This window comes from Scyliorhinus torazame, chromosome 5, assembly GCF_047496885.1.
Source record: "Scyliorhinus torazame isolate Kashiwa2021f chromosome 5, sScyTor2.1, whole genome shotgun sequence".
Lineage (NCBI taxonomy): Eukaryota > Metazoa > Chordata > Chondrichthyes > Carcharhiniformes > Scyliorhinidae > Scyliorhinus > Scyliorhinus torazame.
The window spans coordinates 155,235,241-155,261,721 of NC_092711.1; the positions used below are offsets into that span (position 1 = coordinate 155,235,241).

Here is a 26,481-nt window from a genome sequence, read left to right on the forward strand (position 1 = left end):
GTCAAGCTGAGGGAGCAAAGGATGTCAATGTCTTTGAGAGAGAAAGAGAGAGAGACCTGGGCCAAGCTTTGCCGAGTCTGCACCCTCCCTGGATTCACTTCCTTTCCCTTCAGTTGCTACAAGTGACCAATTGAAGGTGAGAATGAGAAAAGAAATGGAAAGGGGGAGAAAAGAAAGTGTTTTACTCACAGATGTTGGCGACAAAAACAAGTTTTCAGTCTGTGTGAGGCCCCAGTTTTTCTCATTGTCCAGCTTCCGCATTCAGAAAACGGGAAGCTAATTGGATGGTGGAAGAGAGTCCTTCCGGTTCACCAACTCTTCCCATTGGTCAACAACTTTCCTCCGCCTCACTCATTGTTCCCCCTCCTCGAGACAAGGTTTCCAGGCAACCGGCTGCGGCCAGAACAAGAAGTCTCTCGGTGATTCCCCTCTCCCCACCCCGGGACTGAGCATGTCTGAGGGAGAGCAGAGATTGCGCATGTGCGAGGGAAAGCTCACCCTTGACCTTCCTGCTGAGGCGTTGACCAATGGGAAAGGTTGGATGACCGGAAGGACTCTGGTCCTCCAAGGCAATCCGCGCGGGCTTTGTGTGAATGGAGCTTGGACGTCACAGACTGAACCTTCCTCCTGTCTCCAACATCTGTGAGTAACTCTTTTATTGTCGTCACAATTATTACAGAAACCAATTTACAAGGCTCCAGGCCTCATTACACTTCAAATTGACGATTAAACACACGTCAAATTGATGATTAAACAGTCACTTTACACAAAACAGCTGCAAGGCACAAGGCCCAATTACATTTCACAGTAACGTTGTAACAGTCATTGAACACAAACAGCTGCAAGGCACAGGGCCGAAATACGTTTCCAGATACCAATTAACAGTCACTTATCACAACCAGCCACAAGGCACAGGCCCTACACATAGTTCAAGTAACAATCGAACAGTCACATAACACGAACAGTCGTGAGGCACAGGGCCTCGAAACCCGACGACCATTCCAAAGAAAAAAGGAACAAAAAAACCACAAGACACGAGTACATTTCGAGGTAACGGCCTCTAAACACATAAGACAAGCAGTCGCGAGGCACAAGGCCCCGATACAATACGGCCGCTTCGGAAACAAGTATGACCCACAGGGCCTCGATACATTTTAACAGTGTCATATTAAACCCAATCATCAGGCACCAGGCCTCAATTCACCCCAGAAAAGATTTAACAGGATAGAATCAATCACCGAACACTAATCCCCGCTCACCCACCCCCGTTCACCCCGCCCTGCAGCCGACACCCCGGGGGAAAGGCCCCTCCTCGCTAAGAGCACAGACCACCGGAGAGCCAGACCCGGGCGCGGCGGAGGAGAGAGGGTTCCTCCCTCCTGGACCCCGCCCAAAGGCTCGGGACCATTAGGAGGGAGAGCAGTTTCGCACCAACTAGCGTTCCACCACAATTACTAATTACCATTTCAAGGAAACCCGAAATGAGTTGAATGTCATAGGCTGCTAAAGAAAACGAAGGCAAAGAAAACATGAAAACAAAATCCCTTAGTACTCATAGAAAAGTCCATAAAAAAAAAAAGAGTCCATTAATTTTGCACGTTCCACATCATGACCCCAGCACTCCAGCCGAAATTTCACAAGGAACAACATGTCCTCAAAGTCCTCCAATGGCAGCGGCCAGAGTCGCTCCAATGTTGGCAACAGTCGACAACAGGGAAGAAAGTCCCAGAGTCAGTCCCAACCGCCCACAGGGCGTCCAGGGGGGGCCGAACCCCCGGAGATCCCAGGAACGGCAGCAACCCACCCCGGGCTGCAGGCCGCGGGCCGCCCATCCCACTCCCGGTTCCGACCCGCCGCTTCCAGCAGCCTATCCAGCTGCCATCCTTCCTCCATTCCTTCGTCCTCCATTGGGCGAACTCAAACCCGCCGACAGCAAACCTCGCAGTCCGAAGCAGCGTCTCCGCAGCTCAAACGCTGACTTGAAACACGACTGGTCGCAGTACTCCGAAACCGGTCTTCTCCCCTTCCCTCGGGGACCAGGAGCAATGGGCGCCGAGTTGCTGTTTCACCCCATCCAGGAAGCTCCCAGAGGCAGCCTGCCTTTCGAATCGGCCCGGGGGCGGACACCAAGCTCGCACACAACCGCCCAAGCCTCCTCCACTTTTCACCCCAGGAGTTTGGACAGTGTCGGCGTAGCTCCCACAATCCCCCACGCTGGGGAACCCGCTCTATCCACCGCACGGGCGGGTGATCAGGTACTGCGCATGTCCAAGGGTGAGGGGAAGCTGCGCATGTGTGGAGGAAAGCCCAGCCCTGACCTTCCTGTGAGGTGTTGGCTAATGGATAGAGTTAGGACCGGAAGGACGCTGGTCCTCCAATCAGCGCGGGCTTTATGTGAAAGGAGATTGGGCTTCACACAGACTGAAACATCCTCCTGTGTCTCCAACATCTGTGAGTACCTCTTTTAATGTCGTCACAATTTTCAACACAGACTCATTTACAGGGCACAAGGCCCAATTACACTTCACATTAACGATTCAACAGTCACTGAACACGAAACAGCTGCAAGGCACAAGGCCCAATTACACTTCACATTAACGATTAAACGATCACTGACCACAAAACAGCTGCGAGGCGCCAGGCCCAATTACATTTCACGACAACGTTGTAACAGTCATTGAACACAAACAGCTGCAAAGCGCAGGGCCGAAATACGTTTCCAAATACCTATTAACCAGTCATTTATCACAACCAGCCGCAAGGCACAGGCCCTACGTGTAGTTCAGGTAACAATCAAACAGGTTCATAACTCGAACAGTCGTAAGGCACAAGGCCATGAAACCAAACGACTGTTTTAAAAGTAAAAAGAAACAAGGAGACACAAAGCACAATTACATCGAGGCATCAACCTCCAAACACATACACAAGCAGTCGCGAGGCACAAGGCCCCGAAACCATACGACCACTCCAAAATAAAGTAAAGAAAAGAGAAATAAAACCCAAAAGTACAACACACGACAAAGGCACGTTTCAAGGTAACGACTCTAAACACAAAAGACAAGCAGTCGCGAGGCACAAGGCCCCGATACAATACGGCCGCTCCAGTTACAAATATGACCCACAGGGCCTCAATTCTTTTTAACAGTATCATATCAAAACCCAATCACCAGGCACCAGGCCTTAATTTACCCCAGAAATGGTTTAACGGGGTAGAATCCATCACCGAACACTAATCCCTGCTCACCCACCCCCGTTCGCCCCGCCCTGCCGCCGACACCCCGGGGGAAAGGCCCCCCCTTGGCTGAGAGCACAGACCCCCCGGAGAGCCAGACCCGGGCGCGGCGGAGGAGAGAGGGTTCCCCTCTCCTGGACCCGCCCGAGGGCACAGGACCATTCGGAGGGAGAGCAGTTCTGCACTAACCAGCGTTCCACCACAATTACTAAATACCATTCCGGAGGACCGAAATGTGTTAAATGTTATAGGCTACTAAATAAAACAAAAGCAAGGAAAACAAGAAAGCAAATCCCTCATTATACATAGAAAAAGTCTGCAGAAAAAGTCCATTAATTTTGCAAGTTCCATAACACAGCACCGGCGCTCTTGCCGAAATTTCACGAGGAACAACATGTCCTCAAAGTCCTCCAATGGCAGCAGCCAGAGTCACTCCAATGTTGGCAACAGTCGACAACGGGGAGGAAAGTCCCAGAGTCAGTCCCAACCGCCCACAGGGCGTCCAGGGGGGCCGAACCCCCGGAGACCCCAGGAACGGCAGCAACCCACCCCAGGCTGCAGGCCGCGGGCCGCCCATCGGGTATCCACTCCCGGTTCCGACCCGCCGCTTCCAGCAGCCTATCCAGCTGCCATCCTTCCTCCATTCCTTCGTCCTCCATTGGGCGAACTCAAAACCGCCGACAGTAAACCTCGCAGTCCGAAGCAGCGTCTCCGCAGCTCAACCGCTGACTTGAAACACGACTGGTCTCAGTACTCCGAAACCGGTCTTCTCCCCTTCCCTCAGGGACCAGGAGCAATGGGCGCCGAGTTGCTGTTTCACCCCATCCAGGAAGCTCCCAGAGGCGGCCTGCCTTTCGAATCGGCCCGGGGGCGGACACCAAGCTCGCACACAACCGCCCAAGCCTCCTCCACTTTTCACCCCAGGAGTTTGGACAGTGTCGGCCGTAGCTCCCACAATCCCCCGCGCTGGGGAACCCGCTCTATCCGCCGCACGGGCGGGTGATCAGGTACTGCGCATGTCCAAGGGTGAGGGGAAGCTGCGCATGTGTGGAGGAAAGCCCAGCCCCTGACCTTCCTGTGAGGTGTTGGCTAATGGATAGAGTTAGGACCGGAAGGACGCTGGTCCTCCAATCAGCGCGGGCTTTATGTGAAAGGAGATTGGGCTTCACACAGACTGAAATGTCCTCCTGTCTCCAACATCTGTGAGTAAAACACTTTCTTTTCTCCCCCTGTCCATTTCTTGTCTCATTCTCACCTTTAATTGGTCACTTGCAGCAACTGAAGGGAAAGGAAGTCAATCCAGGGAGGGTGCAGACTCTGAAAAGCTTGGCCCAGGTCTCTCTCTCTGAAAGACATTGACATCCTTTGCTCCCTCAGCTTGACACATTTATTTGTCTGGCTAAAATGATGGTCTCTTTCCTAATGTTCACATTTAAAGGGCTGGTTTCCCCAGGAGATGGCTGACATTAAAGGGAACAGTAAACAGGACAAACCAAACCAATTACTTTCCTGTCGGAATACTCTCCACCATCAGCAAAGTGATGGAAGGGGTCATTAACAGCGCTATCAAGTGGTACTTACTCAGCAAAACCTGCTCACGGACGCTCAGTTTGGGTTCCACCAGGGTCACTCAGTTCCTGTCCTCATTCCAGCCTTGGTTCAATCATGGACAAAAGAGGTGAATGCCAGAGGTGAGAGTGACTGCCCTTGGTATCAGGGCAGCATTTGACCGACTATGGCATCAAGGAGCCCCAGCTAAACTGGAGTCAGTGGGAATCGGGGGAAACTCTCCGCTGGTTGGAGTCATACCTGGCACAAAAAAAGATGGTTGTAGTGGTTGGAGGTCAATCATCTCAGCTGCAGGAGTTCCTCAGGGCACACTCCTAGGCCCAACCATCTTTAGCTGCTTCATCAATGACCTACCTTTCATCATAAGGCCAGAAGTGGGGATGTTTGTGGATGACTGCACAATCTTTAGCACCATTCATGACTCCAGATAATGAAGCAGTCCATGTCCAAATGCAGCATGTCCTGCACAGTATCCAGATGTTGGCTGATAAGTGGCAAATCACATTTGTGCTACACAAGTGCCAGGCAACGACCATCTCCTACCAAGGAGGATCTAACCACTGCCCCTTGACATTAGCATTGGTGAATCCTCCACAACCAACATCCTGAGGGTTATCATTGATCAGAAACTGAACTGGACTAGCCATATTAATATGGTGGCCACCAGGGCAGGCCAAAGGCTACAGCGGCTAACGCACCTCCTGACCCCCAAAGCCTCTCCACCATCTACAAGGCACAAGTCAGGCATGTAACAGAATAATCACTACTTGCCTGGTTGAGTGCAGCTCCAACATGCTGCTCTACACCATCCAGAACAAAGCAGCCCGCTTGACTGCTCCACATACCATGAATATTCAAACACTCCACCACCGACGAACAGTGGCAGCCGTGTATACCATCTACAAGATACACTGCAGTAACTCACCAAGGTTCCTCCGACAGCACCTTCCAAACCCACAACCACTACTATCTAGAAGGCCAAGAGCAGCAGATAGTTGAGAACCCCACTACCTGGAGGTTCTCCTCCAAGTCACTCACCAGACAGACTTGGAAATATATCGCCCTTCCTTCATTGTTGCTGGGGCGACATCCTGTAACTCCTTCCCTGACAGCACAGGGTGTGTACCTACAACTTAAGGACTGCAGCGGTTCAAGAAGGCAACTCATCACCACCTTCTGAAGGGCAACTAGGGATGGGCAATAAATGCTGGCTGAACCAGCGACTCCCACATCCCGTAAATGAATTTTAAAAAATGTTATATTGCACAGAGATATATCTAGTGTTATATAGAATGTATTAGATATATTATTGATGGTTCTGTAATGAAATACATGTATTATTAGTTCTACCTACATTATATATTTCCAGTGATACAGTCATTGCAGCACTTATGGAATCCATTTGGGAACTCAAGTCAATGCCGACTCTCTGTACAGCAATCCAGTCAGTGCCATTCCCCCTCGATATCCCTGTTCCCCTGAAAGCTTATTTTCTTCATATATTATTTTGAATTATTGATCATCTCGACTTCCACAACGCTTGTGGGCAGTGAGTTCCCTGTCATGACCACTCCATGACTAAATAAAGTTCTTCCTCAGAATTTCCCTATCTCTAATCAGTAAATGTATTTATATGGAGATTCTCTACTCTTGTACAGGTTTTAGTGAGTTTAGATTTGTTGATCAGCACCTTCAGGAAAATTGGGAGGGAAAGTAAGTGAATATAGGTCTCTCTGTCCAGGGTAGGAAGCAGTGAGCTTGGATTTGTCAATCAGCCTGAATCGGCACCTTCAGGAGAATTGGGAGGGGGAATATTAGCTACAGCAGAGTGAGAATGGAGGGAGAGTGTGTGGGATTGAGATTTAGAGCATTTCAGGGAAAGAGAGAGGAAAGAATGTTCGATAGAAACTAGAATTGTCTGTTCTGAGTTTCTATCCTGTACTAACAATGATTACTGTTGTAAAATCTGTTTGCAGGAAGTTCGAACAAGAGGAGTTTGAGGCCGAGCTCTCAAACTAAATATCACGTCAAGAACTGACTGAGTCACTCAATTCTTGGGATCATTGGCCTTTGAATCTAGTAGGAGAAATGTTTGTCTATTCTGTCTGCTTCAAGAGATTTTAAACATCAGTGTGTCTGGAAAAGCACTGAGACACACACACACACCCGTGTGAGACTGTTACAGAGCACTGACTGTGGAAAGAACTTTAACCAGTGACACAGCCTGAACAAATACTACACCATTCACAGAAGGGAGAGACTGTACATGTGTTCTGTGTGTGGCCGAGTCTTCAACTGATCATCCAACGTGGTGAGACGCAAGATCACCCGGACCATGGAGAAACCATGGAAATGTGAGGATTGTGGGAAGGGATTCAGAGCCCCGTGCGAGCTGGAAAGTCATCAACGCAGTCACACTGGAGAGAGGCCTTTCACCTGCTCTCAGTGTGAAAAGGGATTCACTGCAATGGGCAACCTGCGGAAACACGAACGAGTTCACACTGGAGAGAGGCCTTTCACCTGCCCTCAGTGTGAAAAGGGATTCACTGACATTAGCAGCCTGCGGACACACAAACGAGTTCACACTGGAGAGAGGCCTTTCACCTGCCCTCAGTGTGAAAAGGGATTCACTGACATTGGCAACCTGCGGCAACACGAACGAGTTCACACTGGGGAGAGGCCTTTCACCTGCCCTCAGTGTGAAAAGAGATTCAATTATATTGGCAGCCTGCGGCAACACGAACGAGTTCACACTGGGGAGAGGCCTTTCACCTGCTCTCAGTGTGAAAAGAGATTCAATTATATTGGCAACCTGCGGAGACACGAACGAGTTCACACTGGGGCGAGGCCTTTCACCTGCTCTCAGTGTGAAAAAGGATTCACTAACATTGGCAGCCTGCGGACACACGAACGAGTTCACACTGGAGAGAGGCCTTTCACCTGCCCTCAGTGTGAAAAGGGATTCACTGAAATGGGCAGCCTGCGGAGACACGAACGAATTCACACTGGGGAGAGGCCTTTCACCTGCTCTCAGTGTGAAAAGAGATTCAATTATATTGGCAACCTGCGGAAACACGAACGACTTCACACTGGAGAGAGGCCTTTCACCTGCTCTCAGTGTGAAAAGAGATTCACTGACATTGGCCACCTGCGGAGGCACGAACGAGTTCACACCGGGGAGAGGCCATTCACCTGCTCTGACTGTGGGAAGGGATTCTTTCAGTTGTCCGACCTGCAGAGTCACCAGAGAGTTCACACCGGGGAGAAGCCGTTCATCTGCACTGTGTGTGATAAGGGATTTGCTCATTCATCCCACCTGCTGAAACACAATGTCAATCACACCAAGAGCAGGCCCTTTAAATGCTCTGACTGCAAGAGGGGTTTCAAAAGCTCTCAGCTACTGATGTCCCACCAGCGCTTTCACTCTGAGGAGAGACCGTTCAGCTGCTCTCATTGCACAAAGAGCTTTAGTACCTCATCCAACTTGCGGAGACACCAGCGAGGTCACACTGGGGAGAGCCCGTTCACCTCGCCGACTGGGAAAAGATTCACTCGGTCATCACTTGCTGAGCCACAACGTCACTCACACCAATGAGAGACCCTTTTAAATGCTCCGACTGTGGGAGTGGGTTTCAAAGCTCTTGGGTACTGATGGAACACCAGTGCATTCACACTGAGGAGAGACCGCTCAGCTCCTCCCACTGCGACAAAGAGGTTTCAAACATCATCCACATTGCGGAGACATCAGCGAGTTCACACTGGAAAGAAGCCATTCACCTGCTCTCACTGTGGGGAGGGATTCACTCAGTCGTCCAACACGCTGAGACACCAAAGGGTTCACAAGTGATGATGGGATAGATTCTGCTGTTATTCCTGCTGTTAATCACATCCAGGACTGAACCTGGAGTGGGTGGAGGGATTTGTCTCCTCGTCAACACCTGGTGCTCGGATGTGGCGACCCTGGGGAACTACTGCTCCCTGGACCTGGAATACCTGACTGTGAAGTGCCATCCATACTGCCTTCCATGGAGTTCACTTCTGCCATCATCACGGCGGTCTACATCCCACCCCAGGCGGAAGTGAAGAAGGCGCTTGATGAATTGTAACCGCTATAAATAACAATGAAACAGAATACCTGGCGGCCTTGTTCATCGTGGCCGGGGACTTTAACCAGGCCAACCTCAAGTGTGTACTGCCAAAATTCCACCAACACATCTCCTGTCCCGACAGGGGCCCCAACATCCTTGACCATTGCCACAAAAACATCAAGGGCGCCTGATGATCCATCCCCTGACCGCACTTCGGAAAATCGGACCACAAGATGGCGCTCCTTCTCTCGGCGTACAAGCAGAAACTTGAGCGGGAAAATCCGGTTAAGAAGGTTGTGCAAATGCTGGTTTGAGGCAAAAGAGCTCCTACGTGACTGGTCCATATTCAAGAACTCGGCAGTTAGCCGAAACGAGTATGCCAGCACCATCACAGGCTTCATCAGCAAGTGTGTAGAAGATGGTGTGCCAAAGAAGGTAGTACATACGTTACCCAACCAGAAACCATGGCTTAATCGGGAGATTCACTCCCGACTGGTCTGAGGCGTTCAAGTCAGGCAACCCTGACCTGTACAAAAAAATCTAGGTACAACCTCTGCAAAGCCAACAGGGATACCAAGAGACAACAGAAGAGTTGTCCAGACTAAGCGAGAATCATGGACTCTCATCGATTGTGGCAAGGCGTAAACAACATAATGCGCTAAAAAGCAAAGCCGAGTAGAATCTTTAGCAACAGTGCACCCCTTCCCAACAAACGCAATGCATTCTATGCTTATTTCGAGCAGGAAACCAACAAACCTTTGTCATCTGCCCCAGCAGCCTTGGACACGCCCATGCCCACCGTCACAGCCTCCAAAGTCAGATTGGCCTTCTTGAAAGTGAAGCCTCGGAAAGCGACAGGTCCTGACGGGAGTCCCTGCCATGCACCCAGATCATGTGCGGACATCCTCAACCTTTCCCTCCTCCGTTCTGAGGTTCCCACCTGCTTCAAGAAGACCACCATCATACCGGTGCCAAAGAAGAACCAGGCAACGTGCCTCAATGACATCGATCATTATGAAATGCTTAGACCACAGCTGGAGTAATGTGTGCAGTTTTACTTAGGAAAGGTATTGCCACAGAGGAACAGCAACAAAGTTTGACCAGACTTGTCCCGGGTATGGCAGGACTGTCCTATGAAAGCAGATTGGGGAAACTAGGCCTCTTTTCTCTAGAGTTTCAAGGAATGAGAGGGGATTTCATTGAAACTTACAAAATCCATAAAGGAATAGACAGGGTGGGTGCAGGTGAGAGGTTTCCCCTGGTTGGAGAGTCTAGAACCAGGGGACACAATTTCAAACTAAGGGGGAAGTCACTTGGGACCGGTCTCGGAGGAGACATTTCTTTACTCGGGGGGTTGTGAATCTTTGGAATTCTCTACCCCAGAGGGCTGTGGGAGCTCAGTCACTGAGTGTGTTTATAAAGCAGAGACTGACAGATTTTTTTTTTTTTTGTTTAATAAATTATTTTTTTCGAATTAAGGGGCAGTGGAGCGAGGTCAATTCACCAATGCTGCACAACAAGTTCGGTTGTGGATCTGAGACCCACAAGGCACTAGGAGAATGTGCAAACTCCACATGGACAGTGACCCGGGGCCAGGATCGAACTCAGGTTCTTGGTGCCGTGAGGCAACAGTGCTAACCACTGGGCAACCGTGCCACCCAACTGACAGATTTCTAAATATCAATAACCCATATGGATATGGAGATAGTGTGGGGAAAAAGACATTGAATCATAGGATCATAGTATTTACAGGGCAGAAGGAGGCCATTTGGCCCATTGAGTCTGCACCGGCCCTTGGAAAGAGCACCCGATCAAAGTCCACACCCCCACCCTATCGCCGTAACCCAGTAACCCCACCCAACCTTTTTGGACATTAAGGGCATTTTAGCATGGCCAATTCACCTAACCTGCACATCTTTGGACTGTGGGAGGAAACCCACTCAGACACCTGGAGAAAGTGCAAACTCCGCACAGATAGTAACCCAAGCCGGGAATCGGACCTGGGACCCGGGAGCTGTGAAGCAACTGTGCTAACCAGTGTGCTACCATGAAATGGATGATCAGCCATGATCGCATTGAATGGCGGCGCAGGATCGATGGGCTGAATGGCCAACTCCTGCTCTGATGCTCCAATGGTATAAAGATCGGTAGGAAAGTAAACTGTGAAGAGGACATAAGGAGACTACAAAGGATAGAGGTAGGTTATGTGAGTGGGAAAAGATCTGCCAAATGGAGAATAATGTGAGAAAATGAGAAATTGTCCATGTTGCCAGAAGAATAAAACAGTTTCTGATCTGAATAGTGAGAGATTGTAGAGCTCTGAGACTCCGAGGGATCTGGGTGTCCAAGAGCATGAATCACAAAAAGGGAATTGAATACAAAAGTAGGGAGGTTGTGCTTCAGTTATACAGGACATTGATGAGTCCACATCTGGAGCACTGTGTATAGTCTTGCTCTCATTTAAGGAAGGATGTAAATGTGTTGGAAGCAGTTCAGAGAAGGTTTACTGGACTCGTACCTGGAATTGGAGGCTGGTCTTATGAGGAATGATTGGACGGGCTGGGCTTGTGTCCGATGGAGTTTAGGTGACTTGATTGAACCGTATCAGATCCTGAGGGGCCTTGACAGGGTGGATGTGGAAAGGATGTTTCCTCTTGTGGGAGAATCTAGAAATTGGAGTCACTTTAAAAGTAACAACTTGCCTATTTAAGGCAGAGGAGAACTTTTTTCTCTCAGAGTTGGGAGTCTTTGGAACTCTCTTCCTCAAAGGGCAGTGGAAGCAGAGTCTTTGAATATTTTGAAGACTGAGTTGAATAGATTCTTGATAAGCAAGAGGGTGAATGGTTATCGGGGGGAATGTGGAATTGAGGTTACAATCAGATCAACTTATTAAATGGTGGAGCAGGCTCGAGGGGCCAAGTGGCCTACTCCAGCTCCTAATTCGTATGTTATCACATCCTATATAATAGATTGTAGCATTTTCCCTCCTACTGATGTCAAGCTAATGGGTCTGTGGTTCCCCGTTTTCTCTCTCACTCCTTAAATAGTGTGGTTACATTTACTACCTTCCAATTTGCAGGAACCATTCCAGAATCTATAGAATTTTGAAAGATGATCACCAATGTATCCACTATCTCTCCAGCCGCCTCTTTCAACACTCTGGGATGGAGAGCATCAGCTTTTGGGGATTTATTAACTTTCAACCACATTAATTTCTCCAGTATTACTTTCTCACTAATACTAATCTCTTTCAGTTCCTCGTGCTCACTGGTCCCTTGGTTCTCTAGTGTTTTAGGACAATTTCTGTATCTTCCTCTGTGAAGACAGACACACATTGTTTAGTTTCGCTGTAATTTCCTTCTTCCCCATCATAAACTCTTCTGTCTCTGCCTGGAATGGACCCACATTGGTCTTTGCGAATCTTTTCCTTTTCACATTTTATAGGAACTTTTCCAATCGTTTTTTTATGTTTCTAGCCAGTTTGCTCTCGTATTCTATTTTCTCTTTATGAGTTTCTTGATCCTCCTTTGTAAATACTAAAACAAGTTTCCAATCCTCAGGGTTACACTTATTTTGGCAACTATATGAGTGATAAGATCTCTTATTTTATCTTCAAAAATGAGCCCAAGATCTGGTTGATTGGAGGTGTCCAAAAATACAACTTTATTGCTAATTATCCACCTCAATTCTCTTACATAAAAATAATTCAAAATTCAGATCAAATAATACATCAAAACATAACAAAGAGAGTTAAACAAAAACATTGGGGAAACACGGTAGCATTGTGGATAGCACAGTTGCTTCACCGCTCCAGGGTCCCAGGTTCGATTCCGGCTTGGGTCACTGTCTGTGCGGAGTCTGCACATCCTCCCCGTGTCTGCGTAGGTTTCCTCCCACAGTCCAAAGATGTGCAGGTTAGGTGGATTGGCCAGGATAAATTGCCCTTAGTGTCCAAAATTGCCCTTAGTGTTGGGTGGGGTAACTGGATTATGGGGATAGGGTGAAGGTGTTGACCTTGGGCAGGGTGCTCTTTCCAAGAGCCGGTGCAGACTCGATGGGCCGAATGGACTCCTTTTGCACTGTAAATTCTATGAAATGAAATTCTATGAAATAAGAAAATATTAGGAAATCAATAGATGGTTCAGAATTTCTTAAAGCATGAATATAGAACAAACTTTAGTCATGAAACTATTCTTAAAGAAATTCTTATCAATGGTCTAACCCCTTATTGGTTTCAAATTCTCAGCTGAGGCTTCCTGATTTAATCAGAAAACTCTGTCACTTGGAGCATGATTTGTTATCCAGGCATTGGTCTTTACTTAAGATTCATTAATGTCTATCAAGTTAATTAAATGTCTACATGCTCCCGCCACGTGTACCAATCCTCTGAAGATAAGGCGTTCTGCATTAACCTTGCTTGTTGCTAAGGCTTTGCTACATTTTGTAAATGTTTCTGTTGCTGAGGCTGCGATACGTTTTCATTGCTAGATGTATTTGTAGAACAATGTTTTATTCATGACGAGGGCTTTTATGCAACTTTTCTTGAAACTGTGTTAGATTCTGACACATATTAAGTTGCTGTACAGCAATTCTCATATTTTTATCTGAAACAATTTCTGCCTGTATGTATACTGAATTTAAGAATTATACTGCATTGATTCTTCAAGGTACCAATAAATCAGTGAAGCAATAAATCTGTAATCTATCAATGAGCCTCTTCCTTTTACCTAATGGAATCTTTAATGTTTCTTGATAGTCACGGTTGCGTCACTTTTCCTGTTGGATTTTTGTTTCTTAAAGGAATCTATATTTTATGTAAATATGTGATAATTCCTTAAATGCGATTGCCTGTGTTTCATTACACATTTTATTGTATGTTCCCTATCAACTTGCCCCTCATGGCTTGACAGTTTCCTTCTGAGACAGAACCATGTAACCACCATAGCCTATCTTCATCTGAACTGCATGCATTGGGGTTCCAAACAGAAACAGGAACTATCTGTCATCTACCTTCCAAACACCCTTTCACTCTGTGATCCTTATGAAATTTGCCACAAGGCTCAAGAGCATCAGTCATGTGAAGGCCAGTCCAGCAGAAAGAAACCCTCCGACCCTCCCCATTGACCAACTGTCAGAATGAACAAAATGCAGTCCTGGATGTAATTGAGAGCAGAAACAATAACAACAGAATCCAACCCCTGTAATCAATTGTGACCATGTTGGTGTCTCAGCAAGTTCGAGGAAGCACAGAATCCCTTCTCACACTGAGAGCAGGTGAACGGCTTCTCCCCAGCGTGAACTCGCTGGTGCCTCCGCAGTGTGGATGATTCACAGAATCCCTTCCCACAGTGAGAGCAGATGAATGGCCTCTCCCCAGTGTGAACCCACTGGTGCCTCTGCAGGCTGGATAATTGAGTGAATCCATTCCCACACCGAAAGCAGGTGAACGGTCTCTCCCCAGTGTGAACTCACTGGTGTGTCTGCAGGGTGAATGACTGACTGAATCCTTTCCCACAAAGAGAGCAGCTGAATGGTCTCAGCCAAGTGTGAATGCGCCAATGAGCTTCCAGTACAAATAGGCACTGCAGTTGACCATTTGGCCCATTGAATTTGCTCAACCCTGTAATAAGCTCAATGGCCGATCTAGCTCAGCACCATTTCCCTTAGTGACTTCAACATCTCGAAACCTATCAACTCGATCTGGAAAATACTTGATGACTTGAGGCTCCACAGTCCTCTGGAGCAGAGAATTCCAAAGCTTCACCACATCCTGGAGTGAAGAATTCGCTCCTCATCTTAACTTTCAGTCCATTTTCCTACCTGTTCCCCGTGCCCCTCAACTCCCTCGTCAATCAGAATTCTGTCTAACTTCACGGCGCCAAGGACCCAGGTTCGATCCCGGCCCCAGGACACTGCGTTTGGAGTTTGCACAGTCTCTCCGTGTCTGTGTGGGTCTCATCCCCACAACCCAAAGATGTGCAGGGTTGGTGGATTGGCCATTCTAAATTGGCCCTTAATTGGAAAAAACATGAATTGGGTACCTTAAATGAAAAAATTATGTTTTGGTGAGGGAGGGAGGGGGGGGGGGGGTCACAATCAAATCCAGTGACTACCCACATATACTTTGTGTCAGGTTGGTGTCAATGTCCACCCCCTCACTTTTCATCCGAGTCTCAGGAGGTTGGAGACTGCTCCGGACAAGTAATGGCGGACGCAGCTCCCACAATCCTCCCATGCTGGAGAAACTGCTTTATCCCAGATGGGTGGGTGGTCTGGAACTGCACATGTCCAAGGGAGAGGGACCCTTAATTGAAAAAAAGACTGGGCACGTATGATAAAACAAATAATTCTGTCTAGCTTATTCTTGAATATATTCAATGACTCCCAGACTCCACTGGACCCTGGGGGAAACAAATTCCGGAGATTAACAACCCTCTGAGATAAGAGATTACTGAAAATATATAACATGGTTGCAGTACAATATTAAAAGACTAGAAATAATAATAAATGTACTTTACAGGTCCAGATGGAGCAGGTTAAAGAGGTGTGAATTGTCTCAAGCCAGGACAGTTGGTAGGATTTCGCAAGCCCAGGCCAGATGGTGGGGGGTGAATGTAATGCGACATGAATCCAAGGTCTTGGTTGAGGCTGTACTCGTGTGCGGAACCTAGCTACAAGTTTCTGCTTGGCGATTCTGCATTGTTGGGTTGCAAAATCCTATCGACTCTCCTGGCTTGAGACAATTCACACCTCTTTAACCTGTGATTATCCCTCTCTCCAGTTGCTCTGTCTGGACCTGTAAAGACTTAATTACCTGCAAAGACTCTCATTCAACAGTATCGTCTTGCATCATTGACTTTATCTATCTATATGTTTCTGGAACCCACCTCTTCATTCACCTGAGGAAGGAGCTGTGCTCTGAAAGTTAGTGATTCGAAACAAACCTGTTGGACTTTTAACGTGGTGTTGTGAGACTTCTTACTTTTACTTTAACACGATCAATAATCACACTCCATGGTTACGTTGCAGAAATTGTCACTCAATTCTCCTGGAACCAGCCCAATGTGATTCTTCATTCCTGTGTTTACTGCCATTGTGTTCCTTTGCCTTACTGGCAACCCTTAACCCCAGAGGTGTCTTTTGCTGTGATGGTTCTCCGGATTGGATTGGATTTGTTTATTGTCACGTGTACCGTATTCAGGTCCCGATAAACCAAGTGACTCTTCCAAATCCTGAAGTGATGTTTGTTTTTTTCTGCAAATCTTCATCTAATATCCTGTAAGATGCAAGTTGAGAACAGACAATTCTAGTTTCTATAAAACATTCTTTCCTTTCTCATTCTCCAAAAGCTGTAAATTTCCACCCAACACACTCTCCCTCCATTCTCACTCTACAGTATGTAATATTTATCTTCTCTAATCCTTCCAAATCTCGAAAGGTGCTGCTTCAGGCTGATTCACAGATCCATGCTCACTGCTTCCTGTCCTGGACAGAGGCCTGAAAATCTCCATGCAGGCTGCCAGACAGGAATATGTCTATAATACCAAACTCAAAATGTGTGCAACATACGAACTTCCTTTCACTTCAGTTACTGCGAGTCACCAAAGTCCCCTCAGAATGAGAAAAGAAATGGAAAGGTAAAGTAGAGTTGGAGAGGCTACTCCCTCTTAATAATAATCGGGGGCAGCACAGTGGCGCAGGAGGTTAGCACTGCGGCCTCACAGCACCGAGGTCCCAGGTTCGATTCCGGCTTTGGGACACTGTGTGGAGTTTGCACATTCTCCCCGTGTTTGTGATGGTTTTGTCCCCACAACCAAAAAGATGTGCAAACTAGGTGGATTGGCCACGCAAAATTGCCCCTTAATTGGGGAAAAAAATGAATTGGGTACCCTAAAATTTTTAAATAATAATCTTTATTGTCACAAGTCGGCTTACATTAACACTGCAATGGGGCGGTACGGTGACGCAGTGGTTAGCTCTGCCGCCTCACGGCGCCAAGGTCCCAGGTTAGATTCTGGATCTGGGTCACTGTCCGTGTGGAGTTTGCACATTCTCTCTGTGTTTGCCTGGGTTTTGTCCACACAACCCACAGTTGTGCAGGGTAGGTGGATTGAACACGCTAAATTGCCCCTTAATTTTAAAAGATGAATTGGGTAATCTATATTTTTAAAAAAACACTGCAATGAAGTTACTGTGAAACTCCCCTAGTCACCACATCCGGCGCCTGTTAGGGTACACAGAAGGAGAATTCAGAATGTTCAATTCACCAAACGCACGTCTTTCAGGCATTCTAGATGGGCAGCCTGGTAGCCCAGTGGTTAGCACCGTTGCTTCACATCTCCAGGGTCCCAGGTTCGATTCCGGCTTCGGTCACTGTCTGTGGAAATCTGCACGTTCTCCCCGCGTCAGCGTAGGTTTCGTACGGGTGCTCCGGTTTCCTCCCACACTGCAAAGATGTGCAGGTTAGGAGGATTGACCATGATAAATTGCCCTTAGTGTTCAAAAATGGTTAGGTGGAGGTTCCGGTGGCGGCTAAGGAGGAGTAAGTCGCACACTTGGTGGCTTCTCAATCCAGTCGGACTTTTTCCCTGACTTTTTTGTACTTTTGAGTGCTAGTTTGGAAGGCATAGGCACTCAGGCACTGACTCCAGACACAGGTGTATGGAAATAAGAAGCAGAAAGAATCGCAAACAGTTGAAGAAGTGGGCAAACAAGGGCAGTGTACAAGCTGCTGCTGAGGACAATATGGCCGGCGTCCGGACCGCGGTGCAGACAGCCCAGCCAACGACGGAGCATCTGTTGAAGGTCATTCAAGAGTGCTTTACTGTTTTGCAGCGGAACAGTTTAGACCTGATTCAGAAGGACATCAAGGGCTTGAGCATAGGCTGGATGCCCAGGATCGTACGATCCAGAAGTTGGAAAAGGCGCTGGAGGAGCAGGAAGATAACCAAAACGGTGGTGGAAGCGGAGATGGAGAGGCTGAAGGACCAACAAAAAAGGCTTCTGGAGAAGGTAGAGGACCTGGAAAATAGGTCGCATCAGCAGAATTTGAGAATCGTTGGTCTCCCGGAGGGGGCTGAGGGAGACGGTGCCGCGATGTGGCGGGCATGTTCCAGAAGCTGTTGGGAGATGATGTCTTCCCGCGCCCGGTGGAGGTGGACAGGGCGCTGGCGAGGCAGCCGCGAGAGGCGCCCCCCTTCCCCCGAGCGATGGTGGCCCGGTTTCACAGGTTCCTGGACAAGGAGCGGGTGCGACAGTGGGCTAAGCGCACGCGGAGCTGCCATTGGAATAACAGTGTCATGCGCATCTACCAGGACCTGAGCATGGAGGTGGCCAGAAGAAGGGCAGGCTACAGGCAAGTCAAAGAGATTCTGTTTAAGAAGCAGGTGAAGTTTGGGCTGCTGTATCCGGCTCGCCTGTGGATCACACACGAGGCACGGCACCATTGCTTTGAGGAGCCCGAGGATGCGATGGACTTCGCCAAGAGAGAAGGGCTGGTGCCGAACTGAGGACTTTGTGGACATGGGTTAATAAGACACTGGGCGATGTTTTCACTCATGGGGGGGGGGGGGCGGCGGCGGCGGCGCGGGGGGGGGGGGGGGGGGGGCGGGTGGATGAATACTTCTTACACTGCAAATAAGAGGTGCAGGTGTTGGAGAACCAGCGCTGTCTGGAGGTTTGTTTGGCGAAGGCCGAGGAGAATTCTTAGGAGGCCCGAGTAAGCTATTGCTGAAGGAGGTTAACGTAGCAAGACTCCCTATTTACTCAGCAGGTTGAGAAAAGTTGAAAGATTGCGAGGCAGAAGTTGTACGAGTTTGGGAGTAACCCGAGCAAATACAAAGGCCGACTTTGGAGCGAATTTCTCTGTGCGGCTTGGCAAAGGGAAAAGGGTCACGAAGACGGAGGAAATAAACAGGAATTTCGGGATTTCTATGCAGGATTATACAAGTCTGAGCAGTCTGGTGATGTATTGGCAGTGTGGAGCATTATTTATTTTCCTTGAATCTCCCGGAAGCCTCAGAAAGCCAGCATGAGGCTCTTAATGCTACTCTTTCTAGGGAAGCGATGTCAAAGACCATGGAGGAGCTTCAGCCAGGTAAAGCGCTGGGACCACATGGCTGTGGGTGTGGGTTTTATAGGGGATTTGAGGTTTACTGTTGGAACTATTTGTGGGTTTGTATTATCACTTTGACTCAAGTATGCTGCCATTGACTCTTTCTGAGGCTTATGTCTGTTTGATTCTGAAGCGGACAAGGATCGAGGGAGCGCATCTCTTATCAGCCAATCTATCTTTTGAATGTTGACTTGAAACCGCTATCTAAAGTTTTGGTGAGAAAGCTGGAGGGCATCCTTCCAACAATCAATTTATTTTTTAAATTTAGAGTACCCAATTCATTTTTTCTAATTTAGGGACAATTTAGCTTGGCCAATCCACCTCCCCTGCATATCTTTGGGTTGTGGGGGTGAAACCCACACAAACACGGGGAGAATGTGCAAACTCCACACGGTCAGTGACCCAGAGCCGCGATGAAACCTGGGACCTCGGTGCCGTGAGGCAGCAGTGCTAATCACTGCACTACCGTGCTGCCCTCCTTCTGACAATCATGAGGGAGGACCAGTCTGACCTTGTTCTGCATCACTAACCAGCTGAGCTAAATTGGCTCCTAATTATATTACAAGCTGGGCAGCGGCAGGGTTCATGAATGTCGTATTTGGGCTTCTGAGAAGATCTCGACAAATAAATGTGTCAAGCTGAGGGAGCAAAGGATGTCAATGTCTTTAAGAGAGAGAGACCTGGGCCAAGCTTTCCAGAGTCTGCACCCTCCCTGGATTCACTTCCTTTCCCTTCAGTTGCTGCAAGTGACCAATTGAAGGTGAGAATGAGAAACGAAATGGAAAGAGGGAGAAAAGAAAATGTTTTACTCACAGATGTTGGAGACGGGAGGAAGTTTGCGTCCTTGTGAAGTTCAATCGAGCAGTCACACAAAGCCCGAGCTGATTAGCTGGAGGACCATCCTTCTGGTCCTCCAACTCTTGCCATTGGTCAATACCTCAGGTAAAAGGTCAGAAGGCGGGCTACCCTTTACACATGCGCATCCTCCCCTCTCCCTTGGACATGCGCAGTCGTGGGCAGGGGGAGATCACCGATTGGCTTCTCGCTCTGGCCGTCAGCCGGTTGCCTGGAAACCTTGTCTCGAGGAGGTTAAGTTGTCGGTTAATTTTCCCCCTTGTTCAAGGGGCGGGCGAAACAACGGGTGGGGGCGGGGAGCGCCGGGCCTGCGCACTGGAACCCGGTGACGACAGCGCGGAAGAGTAATTCCTATTGGCTGATTCGGGCAGTGCCCCATTGTGATGTCACAGCGGAAGTGAAGGAAAAAAACTCCAACATCTGTGAGTAAAACACTTTCATTTCTCCCCCTTTCCATTTCTTTTCTCATTCTGACCTTCAATTGGTCACTTGCAGCAACTGAAGGGAAAGGAAGTGAATCCAGGGAGAGTGCAGACTCTGGAAAGGTTGGTTCAGGTCTCTCTCTCTCTCTGAAAGACATTGACATCCTTTGCTCCCTCAGCTTGACACATTTATTTGTCTGGCTAGAAGGATGGTCTCTCGCCACCGGGGGTAGCAGCGCGGTTGGGTGACCTGCACGGCTTACTGCGGTTAGAGAAGAGAAAGTATGAGTTAAGGGTGCAGCAGGGGAGTTTGAGAAAAGGTGGGGGATGTTTGTGACCATGTTTGAGGAGCTGTTCATCGCGGGGGGGATCTGTACAAACCATATAGTTGATTGTTGGGAAGAATGTTTCCCGGGGTGTTTATTTGCTGTAACCTACTTTGATACAAGTTTGAATAAAATGCATTGAAAAAATAATTAATAAATAAAAGGATGGTCTCTTTCCTGATGTTCACAATTAAAGGAAGAGAAATTGGTGGCAAATCTCAGCAGGTTTGGCAGCATCTGTAGGGAGAAAAAAGCTGACGTTTCAAATCCGATGACTCTTTGACAAAACTTTGACAAAGAGTCATTGAACTCGAAACGTCAGCTCTTTTCTCTCCCTACAGATGCTGCCAGACCTGCTGAGATTTTCCATCATTTTCTCTTTCGTTTCAGATTCCAGCACCCGCAGTAATTTTCTTTTATCACAATTAAAGGGCTGGTTTCTCCAAGAGATGGCTGACATTTAATGGGACAGTAAATTAATATCGGCTAGAGATATGTCTAGTATTTTTAAATTAGATATATTATTTATAGTCTGTAATAAAGTACATTTACTATTATTTCTGGTTGTGTAATATTGTACTGTCGCTATTTATATATTTCCAGTCATCTCTTCCCTCAAAAGGCTATTAGTCTATGGAATTCTCTTCCACAGGGATCAATGGAGTCTGTGGATCACTGAATATATTCAAGGTTGAGTTGGACAGATTTTTAATATTTCTTTTGTTATGTTTTTTACCATTTTTAAAATAATGAATGCAACAGAATAACAGAAATATTGATGGAAAATTGGTACAGTGTAGAACAACTGATACTGCCGCATAAATACAAGCAACACATTGCAGAATTAATTCATAGCAGGATATTTGAGTGACCAGAGCCTCTAGATGAAATGCCAGATCAGTTAACAGGTTAACATAGTGAGCGGGGAAAGAGGGTAAGATTATATAAAAACAGAAGAATAACAATGCAGGGCGCATACCCCAAAATATTACAAAACAGACTAACAACATAGTCGAATTAAAATAACATAGATGCCATAGAATCTCTATAGTGCAGAAGGAGGCCATTCGCTTCTTCAAGTCTGCACTGACCATCAGAAAAAGCACTCACAGCGGCAGACTCCCCATCCTATTCCCATAATCTGGTGCATTGATCATGGTCAACCCACCTAACCTAACATCGTTTGTGCGGAGGGGCAAGAATTCAAAAATCCTTAAAACAGTACTACAATGGAGAAGAAACATGGGAGGCCTGGCCCTCCCGAACTTGCAATACTATCACTGGGCAGCCACGGCCGAAAGAGTGAGGAGATGGGTAAAGGATCCAGACATGGAATGGGTAAGGATGGATGAGTCCTCATGTACAGGAATGATCCTCCGGGCCCTCGCCATGGCAACACTCCCATCCCCGCCAGCACCAGTCCATTGGTGGCAGCTACCCTGAGAACCTGGAACCAGATGTGGTAGCATTTCAGTCTGACCGATGTGTCCTTCATGGCCCCCATCTGCGGCAACCATAGGTTTGCACCAGCCATTCTCAACACCACCTTCAAGAGGTAGAGACAAGAAGGGGGAACACTGATGGTTAGGGACTATGACACAGGAAATAGACTAGCGACCTTAGAGAGACTGGTCCTACCAAACAGGGATGAGCTCCAGATCAAAAACTTTCTCTGCAGGGAGACACCAGCATACCCAGGAACCCTGAGAAGCACAATGCAAGAGGAGCTACTGGACGCAGACAGTCTGGGGAAAGGAAACCGTGAGGACCTGTACCGACAACTCTTAATAAGGATGCGCTCCTTACTTGACGAAACCCAGGAAAAATGGGAGAAAGTGCGAGGGATGGAAATAGGGTGGGGACTCAGGAGCGAAGCACTGAACGGGACCAACTCCACCTTCTCCTACGCAAGGCGAAGCTTCATGCAGTTGAATGTTGTGTACAGAACATACCTGACAAGAACCCGAATGAGCAGGTTCTTCTCAGAGATGGAGGACAAATGTGAATGGTGCCAGCAGGGTCCGGCAAACCGTGCCCACATGTTCTGGGTATGCCCCAGACTTGTCAAATTCTGGACAGCCTATTTAGACGCAATGTCCATGGTTATGAGGGTGGAGCCGTGCCCACAAATGGCAGTCTTCGTGGAATCGGACCAGCCAGAACTATTCATGGGGAAGTGGGTGGACGCCCTTGCCTTTGCTTCTCTAATTGGCCGCTGGAGAATCCTGCTCGGCTGGCGATCAGCAGCACCACCCACAGCTGCAGACTGGCTGGCAGACCTATCGGAATTTCTCCACCTGGAGAAAATCAAGTTCACCGTCCAAGAGTCAGAGGATGGTTCCCACAAAGTGTGGAGGCCATTCACCAACTTGTTCCAGGACCTGTTTGAAGCCAGCGGCCAATGGAACACTGGGGAGGGAGGTGGACGTACGGGAGCCAACGGGATCACAGGGAGCAGGCAGGAAAAGGGGAGGGGGGGGCTACTGGGACAAGGAGGGAGAACCCAAAACCAACTGACACAGAGACCAGAGAGCCGAGAACAAAAATACAAGAAGAGGAACCCCCCAAGGGAAGGTTTAAAACAGGACAGGGAGTGCACGGGGTGGAAGGGGGAGGCCCATCAATGGGGGGGGAAGGGAGGGCACCGTCCACTTGTAAATAACAGATAACTCCCATTGTACAGTGAAGGGCCCAGGAAAGGACCCAGAAACAACGAGTGAAGGGGGCGGAGGGGAGGGACAGGAGATGGGGGGACCGGCACAAAGGAAATTGACATGCACATTGTAATCGGCAGAGTTACCCTGACTGCTTGGATAGTGTATAATAAGCATTGCCACAAGTCTGCGACTCGATGAAAAAGAGGTGAAAAAATCTGCCCCATCCAATCCCGCCTCAATTTAAAGTGTTCCTCATAATCCAGATGTGTTTCCTGTAATAAAACTATGTTGACTTTCTCCTTCAGAAAGGAGAGGATCTTTTTCCTTCTGATAGGGTGATGGATGCCCCGTACATTCCCTGAGAAAATTTGCAGATTAACTGCCGCTATTAGTTAGGCGACAGAGAGACAGGAACAGATTTTCACACCACAATCGGGCGTGTGCCATTACCCCCTCCTCCAACTCACTTTACCAAAGTCTCCTCAAACTGCTCCTTTCACGGATAAAAGCCCCGTCTGTACCAGAGCAGGATAAAGTCAACAACACATAAACCCTCCCATAATAACAACAATACAAAAGAATCACCACCACAATAGATCCAAGGGGACATTTCTCAATAAGACTGAGGACCCGGAGGATTAACCCCACGGCCAGACTGTCGTTACCCTCAGGATACCTTCTCCAAAATTAGGAAAAGAAAAGTAACTTCTGTAAATTGTTTTTACAGGATATTAGAAGAGGAGGAATTACAGACAGAAATCTCAAACGTCACATCTCAATCTGACTGAGTCTCTCAATTCCTTGGAACTGAGTATCACTGAATCAAGAAGGAGAAATGTTTGTCTTTTCTGTCGGCTTCAAAACATCAGTGAGACTGGAAAAGCCCCGAGACACACACACCTGAGTGAGAGTGTTCCAGAGCACTGACTGTGGAAAGAGCTTTAACCAGTTACAGAGCCTGAAAAAATATCACACCATTCACAGCGGGAGGGACGTGACACGTGTTCTATGTGTGTACGAGGCTTCAAAGATCGGCAAACCTGGAGAGACACGAGGAGACCCAAAATATGAAGATACCGTGGAAATGTGGGGACTGTGGGAAGGGATTCAGGTTTCCATCTGCGCTGGCCGCTCATCGGCGTATTCACACTGGGGAGAGGCCGTTCACCTGCTCTGTGTGTGAGAAGGGATTCATTCAGTTATCCACCCTGTTGACACACCAGCGAGTTCACACTGGGGAGAGGCCGTTCACTTGCTCTCAGTGTGAAAAGGGATTCACTCAGTTATCCGACCTGCGAATACATCAGCGAGTTCACACTGGGGAGAGGCCGTTCACCTGCTCTCAGTGTGAGAAGGGATTCACTCAGTTATCCCACCTGCGGAGACATCAGCGAGTTCACACTGGGGAGAGGCCGTTCACCTGCTCTCAGTGTGAGAAGGGATTCACTACTTCATCGAGACTGCTGGCACACCAGCGAGTTCACACTGGGGAGAGGCCGTTCACCTGCTCTCAGTGTGAGAAGGGATTCACTCAGTCATCCGCCCTGCAGAAACATCAGCGAGTTCACACTGGGGAGAGGCCGTTCACCTGCTCTCAGTGTGAGAAGGGATTCACTACTTCATCGAGACTGCTGGCACACCAGCGAGTTCACACTGGGGAGAGGCCGTTCACCTGCTCTCAGTGTGAGAAGGGATTCACTCAGTCATCCGCCCTGCAGAGACACCAGCGAGTTCACACTGGGGAGAAGGCGTTAACCTGCCCTCAGTGTGAGATGGGATTCACTCAGTTATTCAGCCTGCGGATACATCAGCGGGTTCACACTGGGGAGAGGACATTCACCTGCTGTCAGTGTGAAAAGGGATTCACTCAGTTATCCGACCTGCGGCGACATCAGCGACGTCACACTGGGGAGAGACCGTTCACCTGCTTTCAGTGTGAGATGGGATTCACTACCTCATCGAGCCTGAGGAAACACCAGCAGGTTCACACTGGGGAGAGGCCGTTCACCTGCTCTCAGTGTGAGAAGGGATTCGCTCAGTTATCCAACCTGCGGAGACATCAGCGAGTTCACACTGGGGAGAGGCCATTCACCTGCTTTCAGTGTGAGAAGGGATTCACTCAATCATCCGACCTGCAGATACATCAGCGAGTCCACACTGGGGAGAGGCCGTTCACCTGCTCTCAATGTGAGAAGGGATTCACTACCTCATCGAGCCTGCGGAAACACCAGCAGGTTCACACTGGAGAGAGGCCGTTCACCTGCTCTCAGTGTGAGAAGGGATTTACTCAGTTATCCCACCTGCGGACACACCAGCGAGTTCACACTGCGGAGAAGCCGTTCACTTGCTCAGTGTGAGAAGGGATTCATTACTTCATCGAGCCTGCTGGCACACCAGCGGGTTCACACTGGGGAGAGGCCGTTCACCTGCTCTCAGTGTGAGAAGGGATTCACTCGGTTATCCAACCTGCAGAGACACCTGCGAGTTCACACTCGGGAGAAGGCGTTAACCTGCTTTTAGTGAGAGAAGGGATTCAGATATCCATACGCCCTGCAGGAACACTAGCGAGTTCACCCCTGTAAGAGGCCAATCACCTGCTCTGAGCAGGGGAGACATTCAATGATCCGTCCCATCTCCGGACACACTAGCGAGTTAATTCTGATGAAAGACCATTCATCTGCTCTCAATGTGGGGAGAGGGTTTTGTGATTCATCACACCTGTTGTGACTCCAACAAGTTCACAATAAATTACAGATGTTGGCTCCGTTGTTATTGTTTCTGCTCTCACTGACATCCAGGACTGCATTTTGTTCATTCTGACATCTGGTGAATGGTGATGATTGGAGGGTTTCTTTCTGCTGGACTGGCCGGTCTAACACCTCTGCCTCCGGTGGGCTGACCATTTTTGAGCCTCGTTGCAATTACCTGGTTCCAAGTTTGACGAGGAGCACAGAATGAAAAGGTGTTTGCACGTTGGAAGATATTTAGTTCCCAAAGCAGCCACGTTGCCATGAAGATGGGCTATGGTGGTTACAGGGTTCTTTTGTCTAATTTATCTGGATGTTTCTCGCAGAAGGAAACTGTCATGGTATGAGGGGCAAGTTGTCTGGTAGATTGGGAAATTACAATAAACAGATCACTGAAAGTGGCAACGCAGGTGGATAAGGAGCTAAGAAGGCAGACGGCATGGTTGTCTTCATTGGTCGGGACATTGAGTA

General features: G+C 48.3%; 2 protein-coding genes and 1 long non-coding RNA gene across 6 annotated transcripts; 2 read left to right on the plus strand and 1 right to left on the minus strand.

Moving 5' to 3' along the window:
• The first annotated feature begins 301 nt into the window (after positions 1-301).
• Positions 302-13,598, plus strand: LOC140420174 (uncharacterized). Its single transcript, XM_072504198.1, has 2 exons — positions 302-642; positions 6,778-13,598. Exon 2 carries the CDS (start codon positions 7,137-7,139, stop codon positions 8,394-8,396), a length of 1,260 nt encoding a protein of 419 aa, XP_072360299.1. The 5' UTR covers positions 302-642; positions 6,778-7,136; the 3' UTR covers positions 8,397-13,598.
• LOC140420191 (uncharacterized) lies at positions 12,529-20,086 on the minus strand. The gene is made up of 3 exons (XR_011946220.1): positions 19,817-20,086; positions 15,834-16,165; positions 12,529-12,992 (listed from the first exon to the last, which is right to left on the minus strand). It is a non-coding gene; the product is annotated as an uncharacterized lncRNA (long non-coding RNA).
• Positions 20,087-20,144: 58 nt separating this feature from the next.
• Positions 20,145-26,031, plus strand: LOC140420172 (uncharacterized). 4 transcript variants are annotated; one of them, XM_072504193.1, is made up of 3 exons: positions 20,145-20,280; positions 21,210-21,296; positions 23,991-26,031. In XM_072504193.1, the coding sequence occupies exon 3, from the start codon at positions 24,331-24,333 to the stop codon at positions 25,618-25,620; it is 1,290 nt and encodes a 429-aa protein (XP_072360294.1). In that variant the 5' UTR covers positions 20,145-20,280; positions 21,210-21,296; positions 23,991-24,330; the 3' UTR covers positions 25,621-26,031. The 4 variants fall into 4 exon arrangements, with proteins under 4 accessions (XP_072360294.1, XP_072360296.1, XP_072360297.1 ...); XM_072504194.1 differs by lacking the exon at positions 20,145-20,280 and adding an exon at positions 20,289-20,403; XM_072504195.1 differs by lacking the exon at positions 21,210-21,296.
• Positions 26,032-26,481: the final 450 nt, after the last annotated feature.

Bases quoted from the DNA above. Each gene is read 5' to 3' on its own strand.
- LOC140420174 (XM_072504198.1), top strand. From the start codon at position 7,137: ATGGAGAAACCATGGAAATGTGAGGATTGTGGGAAGGGATTCAGAGCC.
- LOC140420172 (XM_072504193.1), top strand. From the start codon at position 24,331: ATGAAGATACCGTGGAAATGTGGGGACTGTGGGAAGGGATTCAGGTTT.